Below are 16,641 nucleotides of genomic sequence, written 5' to 3' on the forward strand. Positions count from 1 at the left end.
ACATATTTCAGTGGAACATATACTCAGTGGAGTACTACTCAGACTATAGGATTATATTGTGTCCTTCAGGAACAAAATGAAAGGGACTGGTTGTGATTATGCTAAGTGAAGAGCAACTACAGGATGATTTAACTTTTATGTGGGATATACAGAATTGAAACACATGGACTTGGAAAGAGAAATATATATTTAGCCCATATTGAGGGCTGGCGTAAGGATTCCGGTTCAAGTCCCTGGCTTCCCACCTGCAGGGAGGTCGCTTCACAAGCAGTGAGTCAAGTCTGCAGGTGTCTTTCTCTCCTACTCTCTGTCTTCCCCTCCTCTCGATTCCTCTCTGTCCTATCCAGCAACAACAATGGCAGCAAAGACAATGACAACAATAACAATAACAACAACCAGGGCAAAATAAATAGGGAAAAAAATAGCCTCCAGGACCAGTGGATTCATAGTGCAGGCACTGAACCCCAGCGATAACCTTGGAGGCAGAAAAAAAAAAGAGAGAGAGATAATTATCCCCTTATTATTTTGCAAGTCACTATTAAATGACTAACACAATTATTTTCAAATATGCTTATTTCACCCATGAAGGCAATCTGAAGAGACTTCTATTTTCTTTAGTTAATCAGATCAAGTCTTATGTGAATGTAGGATAAAATGGACTTAGTGTGTCTTAAAACAATTGCATTTGCAAGGATGTAGAATAGAATGGGATTTCAGGACCCTCATACAGCAAAACAAAGCACAGATAGAAACTCCTCGCAGCATTTAATAAGGAACTTAAGTGAGTCAGACACATAGAAATGCAGTAAGCATGCCCTGAGTTTGTATCCATCAGTGGTATTGGGACAAGGCATTTCCTCTCCCCCCCCTTCCCCGCACCAGGGTTATCACCAGGGCTCCTGCCTGCATGCAGATACACCACACCTGGTGGCTAATTTTTCCTTTTTATGATTATGATTATTATTTTATTTTATAGGACAGAAATTTGAGGGCAGGGGATGATGGGGGAGATGGATGGAGAGAAAAAGAGACACCTGCAGACCTGCTTCACTACTTGTGAAACTTCCTCTCTGAAGACAGGGAGCAGGGCCTTGAACCTGGGTCCTTGTGCAAGGTCATGTGTGAGCTCAACCAAGTGCACAACCACTCAGCCTCTGGAACAAGTAGCTTTTTGAATTAAAAAAAAAAAAATCCCTTCACACTATTTTCACCTTAACTTACATGCTATCAGTTTTAATAAGAACCAGTGTATTAAGTGTCAAATTTTAAATGGGCAGACTAAGAGAAATAAATAGTTAACTACCTGCTTTCTGAACAGGAGATGTTTTTCGCAGTTTAAACACAATGGAAGAATATTGAAAGATACAAAATAGATTTGACTGTGTAAAATTAAACAGTTGAAGGGGCCAGGTGGTGACACGTGGGGTTAAAGTACACACACTACAGTGTACAAGGGCCCTGGTTCAAGCCTCTGGTTCCCACCTGCAGGGGAAAACTTTACCCGTGGTGAAGCAGGACTGCAGTTGTCTTCTTGTTCTGTCTCTGTCTCCCTCTCTATTTTCCCCTTCCCTCTCAATTTCTCTCTGTCTCTATCCAGTAATAAATTAAAAAAAACAATAAAAGTAAAACCAAACAGTTTACAATTAAAGCATCAAAAGGAATGTTGGAAAACAGCAGATCTGCTTCATCACTTATGAAGCAACCCCTCTACTGGTGGGAAGCCGGGGCGGGCGGGGCGGGGGGGAGGGTAGGCTGGAACCGGGATCCTTATTCCGGTTTTTGTGCTTTGCACCACGTGCGCTTAATCCGCTGTGCTACCTCCTACCGCCCCCCCCTTTTTGTTTTAGAAATCTTTTTCTCTGTGTATTTATCAAAAACTTACAATCTAAGAATGAACTATTTCTGGTAATTTTATTACTGTAATACTGAGATCTTACACATTATACATGGCAATGAGTTTATTGATGGAAGAATTAGCAGCGTACTTAGTGTAAGTCATTCAACTTTGAACTCTTTTTCCCCTCCCCCAGAGTATAATCTGAGTACTTTTGAATGTTCTTCTCTTCCCAGACTTGCTTATTATGAAATCCGGTATCAGTTTTACAAGAGAGATCAGCTCATGTGGAGTGTCATTAGACATTACTCTGAACAGGTAACTAACTCCTCTCCCGAGAGCTCTCAAGGAATGTGCTTCCCAGCTGTGATTGTAAAGTTTGCCTTGTTTAACCTTGATTCCTGTTCTACCTTGTAGTTTTCTTGATTGATTTGTTTCTATAATTTACACACACACACACACACACACTTTTTTAGAAAGTTCCCTCCATGGGGCTAAGTGGTGACGCACCTGTTTGAGTATACATTTACAGTATGCAAGGACCCAGGTTTGAGTCCCTAGTCCCCACCTGCAAGGGGAAAGCTCTGGTGAAGGAGGGCTGCAGGTATCTCTTTCTCTCCCTCTCTATCACCCCTTCCCTCTTGATTTCTGGCTACCTCTATCCACTATATAAATAAAGATAATAAAAAAATGAAAAGAAAGTTCCCTCCAGGGGGCTGGACAGTAGTGCCCAGGTTAAGCACATAGGCCTTGAAGCGCAAGGAAGGGTGTAAAGATCCCCGTTTGAGGTCTCCCCCCCGGCTCCCCACCTTCGGGAGGTCGCTTCACAAGTGGAAGCAGGGCTACAGGTGTCTTTTTCTCCCCCTCTCTGTCTTCCTCTCCTCTCTCAATTTCTCTCTGTCCTATCTAACAATAACAATAACAATAATGACAACAACGAAGTGGAGAAAATGGCCGCCAGGAGCAGTAGATTCGTAGTACAGGCCCCAAACCCCAGTGATAATCCTGGAGGCCAAAAAAAAAAAAAAAACCCTCCAGTGCCCTTGCAATCACGCCTTACCAGATTGGGGAAGAACAGTGATTTGTAAATCATTGCATTATGATTTCTTCAGCACCTACAGCTTCTCAGCAGTCAAGCAGAATGGCAAGAGGAATGAATCCTCAGGCAGCTCCTGCTCCCGGATTCCTCTGGCCTGACTCACAGGCACAGATACAGCAGTGCTTTCAGAGAGCCTCCCATGCCCTCAGCTGGACTCCAGGGCGACATGACCCTTTTCTTCCTCTGCTGGAAGAGTCTTCCTCTTCGGCTATGTCCAGACATCACTGGCAAGGATATGTCTTCACTTTGTCTTTTTTTCTGTTTTTTATTTTTTTCGCTTTTGATTATTACTTTTTCTCAAGCAAACATCATAGTAATAGTGACAACAGCATAATGATAAAAACATCCAACAATTGCTGAATGATGTGCTCCTTGAATATGCGCACTCAACCACGCGAGGTCAGTCAAATCCATGTACCACCATGGGCTGACAAGCGAGAAGACTAGAGTCCTTAGAGTCCGAGTGACTTCTCCAAGGTGACATAACAGCCAGATTGCAGTCTGTGCCTCAGAGTAGACCTGTCTCATGTAGAAACCCCATGTAAAGTACTGGAAGTTCAGCTCACAGGGTAGGATGAATTAGTAGGCGTCGAGGTGGTTACTCTGCATAGCTTCCCATGGATAATCTAGGTTAATGAGTACCTGCCTTTTTTTTCCCCCCTTATATCAGTATGTTTCTTACTGTCATTTTACAAAGACTACATTTTATTTCCGCCCTTTAGTTCTTGAAACAGATGTATGTCCTTGTCCTGGGCTTAGATGTGCTTGGAAACCCATATGGATTACTCAGAGGTCTGTCAGAAGGAGTCGAAGCTTTGTTCTATGAACCTTTCCAGGTACTGATCTTTTATTAATACAAAGAATCTTGACAGGAAATTGGATCCTTTTTATTATTATTCTTATTATTTTTTTCTTTTCTAGAAAGAGAGAGAAGGGATGAGAGAAGAAGGGGAGGGGGGGGGGAGGGGAGATGGGGAAGGGGAGAGGGAAGAGGATGTTATGGGGGGAAAAAACATGTAATACAGCTCTCCTGTGTTGCATCTCAAATGTAACCAAAGAATGAGAACAGGGCCACATGGAGGGCAGGGAGTGAACTATTCTGTTGGCCTGAGTCCCATCAGTGTCCAGGGGACACTCTTGTTTTTTTTTAATGGATTCTCTTTTTTAAATGACAGATCACTCATATTGTAATTATATGTGGAAACTCAATAATGTTTAGATAACAAAAACATAGGGATTTTCTGTTTTTGTGTGAAGTGCCTGAGATGACCTGAAAGGCTATTCTATAATGAAGTGAGCGTTCCTAGTGACTGAGCTACAAAACATGTCCCAGTCTTTCCGGGACTTAGTATAGTTGTTAGGAAAAATGTCAGGTAGACTAAGAAGCGTTTCTTCTTTTTAATATTTCATCTACTTATTTTGATGAAAAAGATACAGAGAGAAACAGAGATCAGAACATTGCTAGGCTCTCTGGGTTGTGGTGGGCGTGTTGAAGAATGAACTGGGGACCTCTGAGCCTTGGGCATGAAAAGTCTTTTGGCATAACCACTATGCTGTCTTTCCAGCCAAACTGGACTAAGAGTATTTCTAGTCTGTCTCATCCCTGGGGAAAGGAGGAAGGAGGCATTAAAAGCTGACTTTGTTTTCCAGTGTTTCAGCTTTCCTCTAACTTGCCCACTTCCAGAAGCCCAGAGTTGGAGGGGTTTTAGAAGATAAAACAGAGCTTTGGAGCCTAACCTCTGTGGGCTCCTAGCCCTGTTCTCAGTGTGACTGGCTTCTGCAGCGTGATGGAACCCGCCACCAGGCTCAGCTGCAGATTGTGACTGAAGCCAGTGACTTTCTCCTTTCCAATTTCTGTCATCTGCAAGGGCTTCTGAGGCTACATGTTTTTAAAGTGTCTTCCTACATGGCAGAGATTCCTTCAGGCTGTGGGCTAGAGAGTGCGGACGTTGTTAGCACAATGTTTTTGTGCTAATGGAAACCCTGAAATTATTTTTTAAAAAAAGAAAAAAGAAAAGAAAAGAAAAAGAAAAAAATCAAAGACAAAAATCCTAAGCTATGTGTAACATATATATATATATATATATATATATATATATATATATATATATATATATATTATTTATTTTCTTTTGACTAGGGTGCTGTTCAAGGCCCTGAGGAATTTGCTGAGGGTTTAGTGATTGGAGTAAGAAGTCTTTTTGGACACACAGTAGGTAAGTAATCCTACATTTGTGTATAAATCCTACATTTGTATATGTATAGATACTGTTTAAGAAGTCTCTATATGTGCTTATAGGAATATATAGCGTGTATATATGAATACCTTCATCTGCATTTGTAGTCTGTGTGCACAGAGGGTATTTTAATTATGACAAAATACATTAAGAAAAGCACATGATTATATACAGTAAAAGAGGTTTCACTTTTCTGATAACCCCCTTTAAAAGATGTGCTCCCTTGTTTTTCTTTGTTTGTTTTTGTCTCCATGAATCCACTGCTCCTGGAGGCTATTTTTCCCCTTTTTGTTGCCCTTGTTTTTATCATTGTTGTGGTTATTATTATTGTTGTTGTTGTTATTGATGTCATTGTTGGAATGGACAGAGAGAAATCGAGAGAGGAGTGGAAGACCAAAGGGGAGAAAAAGAGAGACACCTGCAAACCTGCTTCACCACTTGTGAAGTGACTCTTCTCAGGTGGGGAGCCGGAGGCTTGAACTGGGATTCTTACACCGGCCGGGCCTTGTGCTTTGCGCTATGTGTGCTTAACTCACTGCGCTACCGCCTGACCCCCGTGCTCCCTTGTTCTTAACATGGAAAATAGTTGGACAGTGATCTCATGATTTGTTTTAGTGTCATTGTATGGAGACTTTTTAAAGAGTTTTAGTCCTCTTCTGAGCTAAAGAGAAATGGAAAAAGCTTAATTTCTGCGTTCTTGTATCCGAGGTGGTTGTAATCACCGGGTGGTTTAAAGCAGCAGTGGCATTCTGTGTGTTAGAGCAATGCTCTCTGCATAAAACACGCGACTTAGGGGCCAGGCAGTGATGCACTTGGTGGAGTGCACCATGTCACCACGCACAAGGACCCAGGTTCAAGCCCCTGGTCCCCCCCACCTGTATGTCAGAAGTTTCCTGAACAATGAAGCAGTGCCGCAGGTGTCTCTCTTTCTCTCTCCTTGCCTGTCTTCCCCTTGCCTCTCCATTTCTCTCTGTCTCTTATCAAAAAGGGAGGGACAAAGGCTTCTGAGTGTAAAGGTTTCATGAGGGCACCAAATTGTAGCTATAACCTTGGGGGGGAGGAAAGAAAGAAAAGAAATAACATCATTTACTCCTGGGGACTGTGGCAGGCGGTGCAGCTGGAGTGGTGTCTCGAATCACTGGCTCCGTTGGAAAAGGCTTGGCGGCGATTACAATGGACAAGGAGTATCAGCAGAAGAGAAGAGAGGAGATGGGGCGACAGCCCAAAGACTTTGGAGACAGCCTGGCGAGAGGAGGGAAAGGCTTCCTGCTTGTAAGTCTCCTGAGGGATCTTCAAGAAATACCCAGTTTTTTGTTGTTTTGGTGTTGTTTTGTTTTGCTTTTTAATATAGTTGAGAATCTGCTACTTGGGCTGGTGGTTTGAAACTTGGAGTCGACTCTGCCCCCCGAAATTCCAGGCTTTGCTAACTCTCTGGACTAGAGAGAGCTCCCTGAGGCTGCCAGGTTGACTGGTGTGGAGGGAGGAAGCAGAGCCCCGCAGTGTGGTAACAGGTAGCAGCTGCAGGGAGGAGGGATGCTTCAGGCACCATCAGTAGCCATGTCAATGGAAGGGAGGTATGAAAGTTTTTCTCTTTCTGTTTTTTAAAATTTTATTTATTTGGTTTTTAAATTTATTTTGGATAGAGACAGAAATTGAGAGGTAAGGGTGAGATGGAGATTGGGGGGTGGGGGAGTCGGGCGGTCACGCAGCGGGTTAAGTGCACATGGCACAAAGCTCAAGGACCGGTATAAGGATCCCGGTTCAAGCCCCCGGCTCCCCACCTGCAGGGGAGTCACTTCACAGGCGGTGAAGCAGGTCTGCAGGTATCTATCTTTCTCTCCCCCTCTCTGTCTTCCCTTCCTCTCTCCATTTCTCTCTGTCCTATCCAACAATGACATCATCAATAACAACAACAATAATAACTACAACAAGGGCAACAAAAGGAAATAAATAAATATTTTAAAAAAATACATCATGGACTTTTCCAACAGCTCAATATTTCTAGCAGCCTGTATAATTAGACGAGTAGCCTTAGTTGCTGCTATTACTTGACATTTATCAAGAATATATACGTAGGGGCCAGGCGGTAGCTCACCTGGTTAAGTGCTCACATTACAGTGCGTAAGGACGCAGGTTCAAGCCCTCTGGTCCCCACCTGCAGTGTGAAAGCTTCACAAGTGGTGAAGCAGGGCTACAGGTGTCTCTCTGTCTCTCTCCGTCTCCCCGTTTTCTCAATTTTTGGCTGTCTCTGTCCAATAGTAAAATTAAAAAGTTAAAAAAGAATATATACATATATTGCCATTTTAATTTTGGATATAATCGAAGATACTCTGTCTATGCCTGTAATTTATAATGTTGAATCTTTCGTTGTTGTGGTTGTCTCTGTTACTGTATCAAGTTTTCACTGGAGAGGTTTCTTCCATCTTCAGGTCTCCATACTTTCACAATTAAAAAGAAAATTTCTGGGAGTCGGGTGGTAGTGTAGCAGGTTAAATGCACATGGTGCAAAGCACAAGGACCGGCAGAAGGATCCCTGTTCGAGCCCCCGGCTCCCCACCTGCAGGGGAGTCGCTTCACAGGCGGTGAAGCAGGTCTGCAGGTGTCTGTCTTTCTCTCCCCCTCTCTGTCTTCTCCTCCTCTCTCCATTTCTCTCTGTCCTATCCAACAACCAACGACATCAGCAATAATAATAATGACCACAGCAAGGCTACAACAAGGGCAACAAAAGGGGGGAATGGCCTCCAGGAGCAGTGGATTCATGGTACAGGCACTGAGCCCCAGCAATAACCCTGGAGGCAAAAAAAAAATCTCTTTAACATTTTTAATTACATTATACAGCACCACTCATCTTTCTGTCAAGGAAACAGAGGCCCAAAGAGATTAAATTAATAATCGGTGAGAGATCTGCAAAAGCCAAGCATAGAATCTTCTCACCTGCTTTAGAGTGGTTAGCACTTGAACCCCCCCCCCCCCACCACCAGGGGCTTTCCTGTAATGAGCCAGCAGGCTGAGTGTGCACACCCCCAGGCACTAATGCCAGGGTTCGAGCCCCGCCCAGGCCTCCACAGAGGAGTGCCTGCAGGAGGAAGCTTCAAGGGTGGGTGATTGCTGTTTTAGTGTCTGTCCTTCTCTGTGCCTCCCCCTCCCTCTTAGTCTTTCTCCTTGACCTTCTATCTAAAAGCAAAAACAAAACAAAACAGTAAGGGAATGATGGCTACGGGAAGTAGTGGAGTCTTGTGTGAGGCGAGAACGTGATAACCACTACACTACGTTAACCCTAGTAGTGGAGTCTTGTAAGGCCCCAAACCCTGCCAGTAACCTTGGTAGCAAAATAAATAAATAAATAAAAATAAATGAAGTCTGCTTTGTATTTTTAAAGTCACAGTGCATGCTACTCACCCCTCAATGTCCTCTTGTTTTGAGTTATTTCTGCTATATCTGCGGAGACCTCTAGTGGTTTGGGTCTGAATTAAGCACTTCTCACTCTGGCTTATCCTGATGATGAATTTAATTTCTCTTTCCAGGGGGTCGTTGGTGGCGTGACTGGAATAATAACAAAGCCCATGGAAGGTGAGTGGAGTGTTACATTTTCTCTACCGCATCGGCATGATTGAGGCAGGGTAAGCGGCACAGGTGTTAGTGGTAGTAGGGAATGACAGGCTTCATGTGGACCGTCTTGCCTCCTGAATATACAGAATGCTTTCCTCAGAGGGTAGAGAGGCTGGACCGTAGACGGTAACTCTTTCACATGTGGAGTGCTCTTTTCAGCAGGGCCATGGGTAAAGTAGAGTCCTTTGCATCCTCACTAGCAGTGGACTCCTTGATTAATTTATTTAAATCCCATGAAATGATCACATTATTTTATTCAGCTCAGACTGTGTAAAAATCTTGGTTGGATTCGATGCAGAAACTGACAAGCTGATTTTTATATTCTTGGCAGTTTTTGTACATACCTAAAATAGTCTTTACAAAAGAGCAAAGTTAGAAGACATTATCTAATTGAAAAGCTTGCTATAAAACTCCAGTAACTGGCCTGGGGATACAGCATAATGGTTATGCAAAAGACATTCATGCCTGAGTTTCCAAGGTCCCAGGTTCAATCCCGAGCACCACCACAAGCCAGAGCTCACAGTACTCTGGTAAGCAAAAAAAAAAAAAAAAAAGTTCCAGCAATAAGATATTTTGATACTTTTATACAGATCAATGGAATAGAAGTGAGATTCTGGAAACAAATTCTGCAACAAAAGTTTGGTCAAACTAATAGTTGGGCCAAGATAATTCTATTTATTTATTTATTTATTTATTTATTATTGGGTAGAGACAGAGAGAGATTGAAAGGGATGGGGAAGATAGAGGCCGAGAGACACCTGCAGCCCTGCTTCACCACTTACAAAGCTTTCCCTCTGCCAGTGGTGACCAGGGGCTTGAACCAAGAACCTTGCGCACTATAATGTGCACACTTAACCAGGTGTACCACCACCTGCCCCCCCGCCAAGATAATTCCTTAAAGAGCAGTTCTTTCAGCAGGTGGTGCTAGGTCATTTGTACAAACATAAAGTTAATTTACCTGACCCAGCAATACCACGCCTAAAGTATAACTTCTGAGGTATCTCAGACCATATGTGAATCCACAAACTCATGCCTACATGCCTCACGCCGACTCCAGAAGGCAACAGCAATTTCCATCATCAAATGTTTGAGCAAACAACAGATGGCCATACGGTATTAATTCAGTTATAGAAAAGAAAGTTCTCCAGTGTTACTGCACCAAAGATCCTGGTTACCCGGTGGTGTCATAGACTTATTATCTTCCTCATCCTCTTGGTTCCTTTTTTTTTTTAAAAAAATGTTCCCTCTCAGCAAATTCAACACTGGGGCCACACTTCCCCAGAGGCAGTGAGAAAACTGCAAGGAAACACAGAGGCCAAGAAAATCTACACATTTAGACCGAGAAATTTCCACTAAAATACTGCTGCTTTGTAATATATTAAAATATAATACTGAACCAAAAGACACAGCCAACCATGATCTTGATTAGAGAAAGTTAGGTATATGTGAAGTATTAAGAAACCTTATAGGGGGTCAGGCGGTGGCCCAGCGGGTTAAGTGCACGTGGCGCAAAGCGCAAGGTCCGGTGTAAAGGTCCCGGTTCCAGCCCCCGGCTCCCCACCTGCAGGGGAGTCGCTTCACAGGCGGTGAAGCAGGTCCGCAGGTGTCTGTCTTTCTCTCCCCATCTCTGTCTTCCCCTCCTCTCTCCATTTCTCTCTGTCCTGTCCAACAATGAACAACATCAACAATAACAACAATAACCACAACAAGGCTACAACAATAAGGGCAACGAAAGGGGGGAAAAATGGCCTCCAGGAGCAGTGGATTCATGGTGCAGGCACCAGTAATAACCCTGGAGGCAAAAAAAAAAAAAGAAACCTTATAGATGATAGTATATTACTAACAATTAATAAATCAGCAATCTCTTTGGAAAAAAAAAGAAAGTTCTGATTCAAATATAATATGGTCAAACTTTGGAAACATAACACTAAGTGAACAAATACGGCTACTCACATATTCTCTCTCTCTCTCTCTCTCTGTAGGAACTGTCCAGAGTGGGGAAATTCGTAAGGATAGAAAATAGGTCAATGGTTGTTCGATCCTGTGGGGGGTGGGGGATGGACAGAGAGAAAGGAGGATTAGAAAGTCATGACGTAGGAGAAAACGGAGAATAATTGCTGTTTACTCATTTGAGTAGAGACAAGAGAGAAATCAAGATGGGGTGGGGAAGATAGGGAGAGAGACAGAGAGACACCTGCAGGTCTGCTTCACCACTTGTGAAGCTTTCCTCCTGCAGGTGGGGAGTGGGGACTTGAACCCAGGACCCTGTGTATTGTAGCATGTACTCAGGTGCACCACCACTTGACCTCATTTTAATTTTTTTTTTTCACAAAACATTTTATTTATGTATTTAATGAGAGAAACCAGAACACTGCTCTTTTCTGGTTTATAAGGAGGGGGAGGAGGTCTGATGATTGAACCTGGGACATGGGAGCCTCAGGCATGAGAGTCTCGTTTCATAACCACTATGCTATCTACTCCCAGCCACAAACACTTTTCTCCATAACCATTATGCTATCTCCCCATTCCCCAGTGGCTAGATTTTAATCCAGGGGAGAGATAAGTGTTGGGATCCCCTCACAGACACATGGCTGCTGGGCAAATCCTACAACCTTCAGCCCACAGTGCAAATTCCAGTTGGGACAGAGAAGGGTCGGGGGGGGGGAACCACGGCTGCAGGGTGCTTCCAGTCTCTGGGAACACAGACACATGCACCTTCTTCTAGAAGGACAATCAGGCAGTTGTCCCCCACCCGCACCCCCACTTTCAAGATGTGGAGTGTCCCAGCAAGATGCTCACTGAACAGTCTCCCTGCCGCACGGCCATTTCAGAGCCTGGCTGGATATTGCTCAGGCCTATTTGCATTTTGAACAGACTTTCGGAAACACGACTGAGGATCAAACTTATTATTATTTTTTTTGGGAAGCTAAGCTCTAGAAGCTGGTTGGGTGGAGAGAGTTGTGGGCCCCGCTCAGGCTTCTGTTGAGTCTGACTCACTTACCTCTGGTTTGGTGATAAGGTGCCAAGAAGGATGGAGCAGCTGGGTTCTTCAAAGGAATCGGAAAGGGGCTGGTAGGGGCCGTGGCTCGGCCGACGGGCGGCATCATAGACATGGCCAGCAGCACCTTCCAGGGCATCCAGAGGTAAGCAGCCTGTCGCATCCCCTTAGATGTGCTGTCCGCCCCTCAGAGCATCCGCAACCCAGAGGCCCTGCCTGCTCTAAAGCATCTTCAAGCCTAATCAAATATGCGCTTGACCCGTCATGCTACCGCCTGGCCCCTAATATCTTTTTTTTTTTTTTTTAATGATTGCAGAGTATTATTCCAGGAAGTAAAAAGACACACTTGCTAATGACTCAGTTTCCTTTTTCATTCAGCCAGGGCTTCTTGGCACCTGCTATATATATGCCAGGCAGCTTGCCAGACATCAAGAGTAGACAGTCCAGTCCCTGCCTTTGTTCTTTTGACACTTTCCTTTCTTTAAGAAAGAGTGTGTGTGTGTGTCAGGGGACCAGGCAGAAACGCACTCAGTTGAGTGTATGCATTACTATGTGCAAAGACCCAGGTTCAATCCCCCAGTCCCCACGTATAGGAGGGATGTTTCGCAAGTGGTGAAGCAGTGTTGCAGGTGTCCATTTCTGTCTCTTTGCCTTTCTACCACCCCCTCCTCTATAAGTTTCTCTCTTTCCTGTCAAAGAAGGAAGGAAGAAAGAATAAAATGACCACTGGGAACAGTCATACAGGCACAGAGCCAGAGAGATAACCCTGGTGGCAATAAAAATAAATAATTTTTAAAAAAAAAAACCTCAAAAAGCAAAACAGAACAAAAGGTGGGGAAGCTTGGAGTCAGGTAGACAGGTCACACTGTTTTGGGCAAGTTGCTTAATGTTACGCCAAGTGCTCTTTTGCTTTTTCTCTTTCTTTTTCTTTTTCCCTCCAGGGTTATTGCTGGGCTCGGTGCCTGCGCTATGAATCCACTGCTCCTGGAGGCCATTTTTTCCCATTTTGTTGCCCTGGTTGTTGCGTTTGTTGGTAGTTGTTATTGTTATCATAGCTGCTGTTGTTGTTGTTGTTGGATAGGACAGAGAGGAATGGAGAGAGGAGAGGAAGACAGAGGGGGAGAGAAAGAGACACCTGCAGACTATTGGGGTTGTGTCGTGGGAGAGAGAGAGAGAGAGAGACCAGGAACTTGTGGCAGAGCAGGAACTCAAATCTTTATTCATACAGATGCTCTAGAGTCGGGTGTGAGCACAGCAGGTTTAGGCCACGTGGAGCTAGCAAAATGGCCGCCTCCCGCTATGCACACCAGCCCTTCTCCTGGTTGGGACGCGGAAGAGGAAAAAAAAAGGGGTGATACCAGGAATAGCAGCGGGTTTTATAGGGTAAAAACAAAGTGGCAAGTTGGGATGGAATTGGCTAGGGAAGAGGGTGGAGAATAGAAAAAGACATTCTGGGAACTTCCTTAGTTGTGGTAGCTGTAGTTTTAGCTGGCTGGCGGGAATTAGGAATACCCTGAGGGGATAACGTGGTGGGGGATATATAAATAATACTTGCATGGAAATATAGTGGTTTGTGGGCCCTGCCAATGTTCAGCCACATCTGTACAATATCCCAACAGCAGACCTGCCTCACTGCTTGTGAAGAGACTCTCCTGCAGGTGGGGAGCTGGGGGCTCAAACTGGGATCTTTACACCGGCCCTTAAGCTTTGCTCCGTGCGCGCTTAACCCGCTGCACTACCACCCAACCCCCTCTTCCTTTTTTTTTTTTTCTTTCTTTCTTTTTTTTAATTGGAAGGTTCATGATCTATGGTACAGTTGTTGGCACATGGGTACATTTTCTCATCTCACTTAAGATTTGTGTCTGCAAAACACTTTGACACCAAATTAGGTCCATCATGTCCATCATGTCCAAATTAGGTCCATCATGTCCATCATGTCCAAATTAGGTCCATCATGTCCATCATGTCCAAATTAGGTCCATCATGTCCATCATGTCCAAATTAGGTCCATCATGTCCATCATGTCCAAATTAGGTCCATCATGTCCATCATGTCCAAATTAGGTCCATCATGTCCATCATGTCCATCATGTCCAAATTAGGTCCATCATGTCCATCATGTCCAAATTAGGTCCATCATGTCCAAATTAATTAGGTCCATCATGTCCATCATGTCCAAATTAATTAGGTCCATCATGTCCATCATGTCCAAATTAGGTCCATCATGTCCATCATGTCCAAATTACGTCCATCATGTCCATCATGTCCAAATTACGTCCATCATGTCCATCATGTCCAAATTACGTCCATCATGTCCATCATGTCCAAATTAGGTCCATCATGTCCATCATGTCCAAATTAGGTCCATCATGTCCATCATGTCCAAATTAGGTCCATCATGTCCATCATGTCCAAATTAGGTCCATCATGTCCATCATGTCCAAATTAGGTCCATCATGTCCAAATTAGGTCCATCATGTCCATCATGTCCAAATTAGGTCCATCATGTCCATCATGTCCAAATTAGGTCCATCTCCCCACTCCTCTCCCTGTCCTCCTTCCCCTGGGTCTTTTGTTATAGTGCAATACACCACATAGGTCTTATGTTTCACTTTATGCCCTGGGCAAAACTTAAGATACACCAGATATTCTTATCAGTAGCTAATGGACTGCACACGAGTTCAGCGTATCACTAGTGTGCATGTCTGTAGCATCTTTTGAAAGATTCTCAGATCTTCCCATGCCTCCTTCAGGGTAGCAGAATCAACAGAGGAAGTGTCCAGCCTTCGTCCCCCTCGCCTGATCCAGGAGGACGGTATCATTCGGCCGTATGACCGGCAGGAGTCTGAGGGCTGTGCTTTATTTGAGGTATGACTCCCATCCTTTACGGGCTTAGGCAGATTTCACTTTGAAGATTTATCTACCGCCAGGATTTTTATGGTTGGTTCTCACCGTTCTTGTTTCTTGAACTTCTTGAGTGATTATGCAGGTGCATGCTTGTGGGGTAGAGCTTGCTCAGTTATCGATTTCACTTTAGTATTTTTGAGTTTAAAGTTGAAATAGCTGGTTGATTCCCCACCCCCACCCCCTCAACAGGAGCTAAGCTTTTTTAGTGCCGAGAGGATGCAAAAAGAAGTCACAGGCAATCACTGTGTTGTGCTGTGGCTCTTTAGTCAACACTGTTTTAACTTCGTAGCTAATTATTGAGATTTCACTATTACTTTCTCTCCCAACTGAATTGATTCACTTGGACTACCCTGTTAATCTAGACTTATTCAGGCAAAGAGAAACTGTACTAGAGTGAGAGAGAGAGAGAGAGAGAGAGTAATATTCTGGATAATTATAATCTTCATTAACCTTACAAGTCATTTTAGGGTTTTAGTTTTAATTTGACTGCATTTAAGTTTTAATTTGACTGCATTTCCATGAATGATTAGTTTCCTGTGACTAGCTTTACCCCCCCCCCCCCAAATCAACTCTTTATTCAACTCTCTTACATCAAGTTTGAAATCAAATGACTGCTGTTTGTGTTTAGTCTTTGGATTTGTTGTGTGTGATTATATTGTATCTGTCTGCACACTTCTAACTTTCTTTTCTTTTTTTTCTTTCTGCCTACACAGCAAGAACTGGAAATGCAAGAGTAAATGTTTCCTATGCTCCTCCTTGACTTCATCCTTCAAAAAGCAAATCAGACTGTGGTTTTTAACTGACTGTCTCTGGTTTACTTAGATTGCAAGTCCATTTTTTAATGAAGCTTTGTTGACAACTCTCAGTTATTATCTGAACCTTTTATCTTAACTTCAAAGGAGAAATGGCACTATTCCTGCTAGAACAGTAACAGGAGTAGGGGAGAAATATTGAATATGGGAGTATGCCCGAGATAAGCTTTTCTTCTCATTTAGCTGGGGAAAGGTTTAATGGAGGCCCGCAAGCTGATACTTTTATTGTTTTTGCAAGCTCCCTCCCTTATGGTATTTACTTGCATCTCTGGGGGGAATGTTGGGGAATTCTGCTCTGTATCCTTTATGTTTGTGAATCCTGATACAGGAATGAGGTAACTGTGTTCACTGACCACCCTGAGTTTGACTCACTGGATCATACGCTGTAGGAATTGAAGTATCACTTACTCTGGCTGGAGGTCTCTTTAGAGCTCTACTGAGAGTGAAGATGAATTCTGAGAATATTTTTAAATGTCTCTTTGTCTGTCTGTCTCTGTCCCTGTCTCCGTCTCTTCCCCCCATATAGTGTTAGTGACAGTCATTTTCTATTTCTGTTCCATACATTCTCAGTCTTAAGCAATTTTGCTTTTCAGAAATTCAATCTCCTTGTTGATTTGGCTTCTTCTGTTACTAGTTTTCATTAATTTAAAGAGAAGTTGAACAGTTAATTAGGCAAAATACCTACATGACACTTGATTTTTATAGAGATGTTTATTTTTAAGAAGAAACCCTTCCCACCTTTTTTTTTTTAACATTCTTTGAGAGTATTCATTATCTTAATGAGAACAAAAATAAACAACAAATTAGCATTTTGAGGTTAATGCCCCCATGGTTAACTTTCATAGTAAGTGATGCTTTGGGTTCTTTGTTTATATAAAAGATAGAAATATTTGATTTGATACAGCAGTGTCTTGTCTAGTAGCTTTTGTGCTTCTCTCACACAAATGAAACAGAACTAGAAGCTCAGGTTTTGTGTCTTATGGATTTGAACAGAAGGAAACCGTTAACACACAACCATTCTGCTGAATTGTGTGTACTTTAAAAACTGAACAGAAAAGAACAGAAAGGGAAACTCAAAGCAGAATCTGACTAACCCACTTCAGTGCTGCCCCTCTGGGCCTGCTCGCTTCCCTAATCTGTAAATGT

General features: G+C 43.3%; 1 protein-coding gene across 1 annotated transcript in view; it reads left to right on the forward strand.

The window, feature by feature from the left end:
* VPS13C (vacuolar protein sorting 13 homolog C) overlaps positions 1–16,641 on the forward strand; it is a 222,088-nt gene that overhangs the window by 193,240 nt on the left and 12,207 nt on the right. The window contains exons 75-81 of the mRNA XM_060174401.1: positions 2,071–2,152; positions 3,656–3,769; positions 5,074–5,149; positions 6,279–6,442; positions 8,695–8,740; positions 11,799–11,922; positions 14,530–14,644. Coding sequence (XP_060030384.1) covers positions 2,071–2,152; positions 3,656–3,769; positions 5,074–5,149; positions 6,279–6,442; positions 8,695–8,740; positions 11,799–11,922; positions 14,530–14,644 — 721 coding nt within the window. The remainder of the gene's footprint in view (positions 1–2,070; positions 2,153–3,655; positions 3,770–5,073; positions 5,150–6,278; positions 6,443–8,694; positions 8,741–11,798; positions 11,923–14,529; positions 14,645–16,641) is intronic.

The sequence above is a fragment of the Erinaceus europaeus genome, chromosome 16 (genome assembly GCF_950295315.1).
Source record: "Erinaceus europaeus chromosome 16, mEriEur2.1, whole genome shotgun sequence".
Taxonomy (NCBI): Eukaryota; Metazoa; Chordata; class Mammalia; order Eulipotyphla; family Erinaceidae; genus Erinaceus; species Erinaceus europaeus.